This window comes from Hemibagrus wyckioides, linkage group LG28 (genome assembly GCF_019097595.1).
Source record: "Hemibagrus wyckioides isolate EC202008001 linkage group LG28, SWU_Hwy_1.0, whole genome shotgun sequence".
Lineage (NCBI taxonomy): Eukaryota > Metazoa > Chordata > Actinopteri > Siluriformes > Bagridae > Hemibagrus > Hemibagrus wyckioides.
The window spans coordinates 16,636,586-16,643,229 of NC_080737.1; the positions used below are offsets into that span (position 1 = coordinate 16,636,586).

Here is a 6,644-nt window from a genome sequence, read left to right on the forward strand (position 1 = left end):
TTACACATTATTAATGCAAAGTTAATCTGAAAATCACCATGAATTTGTTTAATAATGTTGACTCAGTGCAAATTATGTGCTAATGACAACGTATTCTGGGGCGACTCCAGACTAAGTTATGTTATGAAAGCATATAACCGAGCATACGTATTTAGCAGCATATCATATATTAACAAATTAAAAACAGTCCTATAACAGTAAACCACATTGTGTTTTATTATATAATGCATATATAACACAACTACATGTATTATATAAATAAATATATACATATTAAATGACATAATATCAAATTTCTTAAGCTCTAACATGACTAGAAAACTGAGGACTGAGAATACCGGATTAATGAGATCAGTCATCACCTCCACGGCTTCAGCCTTGGGCTAAAAAACAGTCTGATCTGAATAAAATGTGTGATGAGAAGTAATGACAGTGCTGCGTCCATCCTGGACTATTTTATTTTTTCCCACATGGGAATGAAGAAGGACCTGGGTTACAGTTTCGGTTCTGGTGCAGCGGTTTTATTGAAGAGAAAAATCACAAGTTTACCATTTCAGACAGGAAGTTAGAGTAATATGACCATCGCAGTTTTTTTTAGTAGATCATGGCAGCTTCTCACAACTTCACATTTTACAGAAAAATCCAAAAGGACCTGCATTAAGGTTTAAATTATTCTTATGTTATTAGGGGTTTTTCAAAACAGTGTGGAAATACAGTGTTTTCTTTTCTGCTTTACGTCCCAGTATGTCCTTCATTTTTAGTGTATTTCATACCAGAAACCATTTCTACACTACACACTATCGATGAATAGACTTCCCACCCGCCTCAGTTGACCAGGATGACGTCGTCCCACTCTTTGATGGGCCACACGCCGTTCTCCTGCACGTTCGGCGGTGAGCTCTTCCAGTCCCAGGTCTTGACCGGAACGTTCCAGTCCGGCCCGTAGTTTGCAGTCACATAGTCCAGAGTCTCGCAGGGTACTCGGACCTTCAGCTCCAGCAGCTCCGTCCAGCACAGGCTGAAGCGGGGGAAGACGTACCTGAGATGGAAACAGAGACACAACAGATCACGTGGAATTAGAGAGAACATCTAGAAGAGATCCGATTATCATCATTTGCAACAACATACATAGAATAACAAATTGTTCCTCATATGTGGGAAACTAATAAAACTGCACCATCCCATAACCGTCACCTAGAAAGAATTAGTGCATTTGCATGTACGAAAATTCTAAATAACGCACCATCCCGAGCAGAGTCTATTACATCTACCTCTCAAAACCTGCATAAAAGCTCCTTAAACATTTTACTTGAATTTCTTGCCGCTCTTCGCCTGTGTGCCTCCGTTCCAAACGATGTCGCCGTCCTCGTAGAAAAAAAAGATGTCCAGTTTTACATCCAGGCCTTGGAAGGAGAGCTCAAGACTGTCCTCTATCTGCATGCGAGACAGATCGATGAAGCATCAGTCAGAACCAAGGGCAGTTAGAAGATGAGCTAGATGATGATGATGTATGGTACAGCTGATTATATCGCAGTGCTGATGAACTCTGAGTGGTGGAGAATTTATTGCCATCCCTATAAAAGTACAACACATAAGCTAATAAAGATTTTTTACTGCTTATGTGATGCACTTGTATAAGGAGTCAGATGGTAAAGATGAAGCTTCTGAGTACTACATAAAGATATTAATAGCAATGTTAAGACATTCTGATGTAATTGTAAAGAGCAGTTGAACTGAATAGCTCTGATAACTCCATCTCAATTCATCAGATATTTCCCGATCTGTACAGACCTCATCGTTTCTCCCAGAAAATACATTTCCATTTAATTACTCAGGATCATCAGGTGACACAAGTATACCTTTCCGAACTTATGTTTGAGGGAGAGTCCAGCCTTCTGAAATGCCTGTGTGATATCATGCCTGTAATCTTTGATCCAGATGCCCAGGTCTACATCTTTACTGTAGGGGATGATGTTACACTGCCGGAACCAACCTGCGACACGAAGCAGATAAGTATCATATTAAACCTACTGCGGTGTTGAATCTGAATGGTCAGGAGGTACTGATTAATTGTCTATTAAAACGGTATACTCAGTATAAAAGTACTTATTCTGATGTGTTATTGTTACTATAGCAACAGCGAATTCACAGGGACTTCTACAGTATACGTAATCGGAGACTAATAATAAACCTTGTTATTTAACAAAATAAAACACATCAGCTTTGATATGGTGAAGTATTCGTGTAAGAAGAAGACTTTTAATTTGACATTTATGGAAGGAGTCTCCAGGAACAGTCAGTCTTCAGGACAGAGGACTTTGTGCTTTCTGGTTTCTTGGTAAGGAGGGAAGGCGAGGTTGGTAAGTTAAAAGCTGTATGATGTGTAATCACTGGCAAATATGTGTGATATATAAGAGGAACACACCTCGAGGACTGCTGTTATTGGAAAATAATCATCTTTGAGGTGATAACAGTAACTCTGCTTTGTTTGTCCACACTACACACTGATTATATTCCTATAATCACTCCATGTGTTTTCTCTCATGTGTTTCACTCATGTGTTTTATTTCTTATACATCAGTGCACTAAACATCAGGTAAGCTCATCTAGCGCCAGGAATATTACTGTCTAATTTCAAAGAGAACAATTAATACTGATTTGAATTAATCCTACACTACATTGCCAAAAGTTTTCGGACACCCCTCTCTCCAAATCATTGAATTCAGATGTTGTTTTTCAGGGCTTGGGCTCGGCCCCTTAGTTCCAGTGAAAGGAACTCTTAATGCTTCAGCTTCATAGCAAGACATTTTGGACAATTTCATGCTCCCATGAGACATGGATGAGCGAGTTTGGTGGGGAGGAACTTGACTGAGTCCTGACCTCAACCTGATAGATCACCTTTGGGATGAATTAGAGTGGAGACTGCGAGCCAGACCTTCTCGTCCATCATCAGTGCCTGATCTCACAAATGCGCTTCTGGAGGAATGGTCAAAAATTCCCATAAACACACTCCTAAACCTTGTGGAAAGCCTTCCCAGAAGAGTTGAAGCTGTTATAGCTGCAAAGGGCGGGACGACTCCATATTACATTCATGTGCATGTAAAGGCAGACGTCCCGGTTTTGGCCTGGCTCACAGTCTCCACTCTAATTCATCCCAAAGGTGTTCTATGGGGTTGAGGTCAGGACTCTGTGCTCAAACTCACTCATTGAGTTTGTCTTTATGGAGCTTGCTTTGTGCACTGGTGAGCAGTCATGTTGGAACAGGAAGGGGTCATCCCCACAAAGTTGGGAGCATGAAATTGTCCAAAATGTCTTGGTATGAAGCTGAAGCATAAAGAATTCCTTTCACTGAAACTAAGGGGCCGAGCCCAACCCCTGAATTCAATGATTTGTAGGGGTGTCCCAAAACTTTTGACAATATAGTGTATCTTAACAATTAGATCTAACGACTCCTCACCGAGACATGTACCACTGCTCAGCCAGAACGGAACCTGGAGCCCACTGAGAACTCGAGCGGCGAGGTGAAGCAGACTCTTTGCCTTCATTCTGAAGTCCATGGCCTCAGGTGACGTGTCGTCTGGATACAGCTGGGAAGAGAAGACGCTCACTTATACCTCAGTAGGTGTAGGAGTATATAATGTAGTAGGGTTCAAGAAGCATTGTTATTCCTTTAAAATCTTCTACACTGTTAAAATTCTATTTCTTCAACAAAATTATAGACGTTAACCTGGTAAAAGGCCGCTGCCTCTCGATATCTGCACTCCAGGAAGCGGCTGTTGGAATGTTCGCTCTGGAAGTGAGAGAAGTTTTTGGGGATCCGCACATCAAGCCCATCCAGAGTGGTCAGAATAAGCTCTGGCCTGGAAAAGGACACAAGTCAAGATTTCAGCTTGCGTATCAAATTGCAGAATTAAACTTTTTTTTTTATCCAGGAGTCTGATCTAAGATTTCAGTCAGTACCTGCTGTAGGCCCCGGCGTAGCGGCCGAACTCCAGGTTCCTGAAGGGAGCGAAGGTGCGGTCCATGCTGCCTCGGAGCCTGAGCGGCCCGTGCCACAGGTAGTTGCCGCTTCGTTCGTACAGCACGACTACATGCACCAGATGGCCATTAAAGCGGAACAGCAGGTGCAGAGGAATGTCGCGTCCTGACAGGTCGTCCATGCTGACCAACCTGGGGTCTTTACCCTTGATCTCCAGCAGCTCCAGGCCACGTTCCTCTGCAGCCTCCATGAGGCCAGCCTGCGGGAGCCATGAGGGGAGAGTCAGCATGGTTACACTCTTCTACTTAAGAGAAATACTCCACTACTCCATGTTTTTCAATTTGCTTTCTTCATTGTCTGTTTTTTTACTAAATTCATTTGAAATGTCAGCAAAAGATTTTTATAATTGTCTTTTTTTATTAAGTCATGTAATCCATGTTAATCTTATTCAAACTGACCTATTTTTTATTTGTTTGTGATGCATCTAAGCATGGCATAAAAAGAAAGAAAGAAAAAAAAAACTTCTGTGTTGACATTTTTCGGATGCGATCCTTACGTCATACTTCCAGAGGTTTCCGAGCAGGCCAAAGGTGACGAAGTCCCTGTGGGTGCACAGAAAGGTGCAGTGAGGCTCCTTCATCTGGCTGTCCCTGAGCAGAATGGCATCCTGGGAAAGCAGGCTCAGAGACGCCGTGTCCACCAGAAACACAGGCAGGTTGAACTTATGGGCCAGACCAAGGAACTTTTTCACTAAATGCTGTGATCAGGGCAAAATATGAACAGAGGATAAATGCACAGGTGTAAACATCTGGAAAGCATTTTATTTGCAAAAGAAGATTATTGTACACTGGTGTAACTGTTCATTTTACATTTTGGAAATTGCTTATTTTGGGAAAAAAAATATATTAGCTATTTGGAGTGTTTTTCTAAACCCTAAAACCTACAATAAATTGAACCTAAAATCTCTCATTATCGAAAAGATTGCTTTTCTTTGACTGTAAGCCTGTACATGAAGTGCTTCAAAAATAAAATAAAAATCACTCAAAAATCCTTAGTTGTTCAAAAATGGACGATATGCAAGATTTCGGTATTGTATTAGAAAAGAAACATTCTAATAACATATGATTATGTATACTCTAATATATTCTAACATTTTCACTCACCCATTGCGCCTCCTTCCCAGTTGGGTAACCTTTACCGCTCGGTGCTTGAAGCCCATGCTGTGGATAGAGTACAGTTCATTTAAAACTCAAATGAAGTTTCATTTAATAGTCTTGTACAGGATCGAACGTAGGTAGGGAATAAGGGAAGGGCAAGGCTGTGGGCTTAGCATTGTGTCATAAAATCATCAAAAATGAAACACACTAATAAACTTACACTAATAATAGTATAGCAATCTGATCACCATGTTTACGTTATTCCTCTGACAAACAGCGAGCATCACTGTGGTTGTAGAAACTCTGTTTTGTCCACTGGTTTTATCCGTTATTTTTCGTTAAAGTCTTTTACATCATCCCTAAGTCAGGACACTGTATCCTGCCTTCATTATTGGCCCTTAGAGATGTTCTGGACTTCTCTGCGAGTGTTAAACCTCATGTATGTGTGTGTGTGCGTCAGAAGATGATCTTTGTGGATGTTGTTCACCTTGTTAGCGTGCTGTCTGTAGTAGTAGAGCTGAAACAGGAGGAATATGGAGCTGGCTGTGATGAGCAGCAGCAGCACTGCGGACTTGTTCACTCTGGCCATGAGTGAGTCTGGCTGTATGTGATCCTGACAGGCTGTGCCATAAGGCTGACTCCTTCACCATGCTTGGACACATGGGCTGATGGCTGCATGGAGCTCTGAAACAAACACACACACACACACAATTATAATTAATATATTCTCTTCTCAATAGTAATATTAACAATATCTCCAACAGATCAACTGTATCTTTGGATGGTATCCCGCCTCATGTGCATGAATTATATATAAAAATATTTGTTGTTTAACGGCGCGTGCACATTAACGTAACAAACACTGCCACTACTAGCTAGCTAGCTAGCACAACACTTAAAATAACAACGCCTGCAAAATGCACCACTGTAAATATTGTACGTTCTGTCTACTTACTCATCTGAAGAGTATGTAATATTAGTCTATATTTATCCGGGTTAGATAAATTCCATTATTTTATACATAAATGTATATTTTTCAGCCTTGCTAGATCATAATTTAATTCTGCAGATCCCTGTTGTCCCCAGGACACAAACGGACGGCAGCCGCGTAGGACAAATAGCCTGAAACGCGTTTTGAAAAATAAAAATATCTATGCGAAAATCCGGCACATGCATATTAAAAGTGTAATAAAAAAATTGGTAATGGTTTTAGCCTTTAAATAAATTCGTTCAGTTTATTCGTCATCCGAAATGCAATTGTTATTTGAGAAGCTTTCTTTATTTGTATTTTAATTATTTTTGTATTTTATAGTCTTGCCACAAGATGGCGCCAAAGCCAAGTATTGCCTCAAGACGCCTTCAAGTCCTCGTGAACGGCCAGGATGAGAATCCGAATCTATTCTTTCTATACACCCTATTTACCATATACTCAAATATATTTACAATATATTGTACCTACTCTTATATATAATATTGTATAAAACACGAAAGTGAAACTAATAAACAAT

The 6,644-nt window shown here is 40.5% G+C and overlaps 1 protein-coding gene across 1 annotated transcript; it reads right to left on the reverse strand.

Annotated features, from left to right (window-relative positions):
* Positions 1-505: 505 nt before the first annotated feature.
* On the reverse strand, positions 506-6,250 carry fktn (fukutin). The gene is made up of 10 exons (XM_058383365.1): positions 6,092-6,250; positions 5,624-5,820; positions 5,143-5,199; positions 4,536-4,736; positions 3,961-4,238; positions 3,728-3,860; positions 3,458-3,587; positions 1,860-1,993; positions 1,310-1,434; positions 506-1,039 (listed from the first exon to the last, which is right to left on the reverse strand). Exons 2-10 carry the CDS (start codon positions 5,723-5,725, stop codon positions 826-828), a joined length of 1,374 nt encoding a protein of 457 aa, XP_058239348.1. The 5' UTR covers positions 5,726-5,820; positions 6,092-6,250; the 3' UTR covers positions 506-825.
* Positions 6,251-6,644: the final 394 nt, after the last annotated feature.

What these genes read in the sequence shown, in the direction of transcription:
- fktn (XM_058383365.1), bottom strand. Translation starts at nt 5,725, where the DNA reads ATGGCCAGAGTGAACAAGTCCGCAGTGCTGCTGCTGCTCATCACAGCC. An exon ending in GAAACCTCTGGAAGTATGAC is followed by an intron (nt 4,239 to 4,535) that starts GTAAGGATCGCA and finishes TGGCTCCCGCAG; the next exon opens with GCTGGCCTCATGGAGGCTGC. An exon ending in TACGCCGGGGCCTACAGCAG is followed by an intron (nt 3,861 to 3,960) that starts GTACTGACTGAA and finishes GTCCTTTTCCAG; the next exon opens with GCCAGAGCTTATTCTGACCA.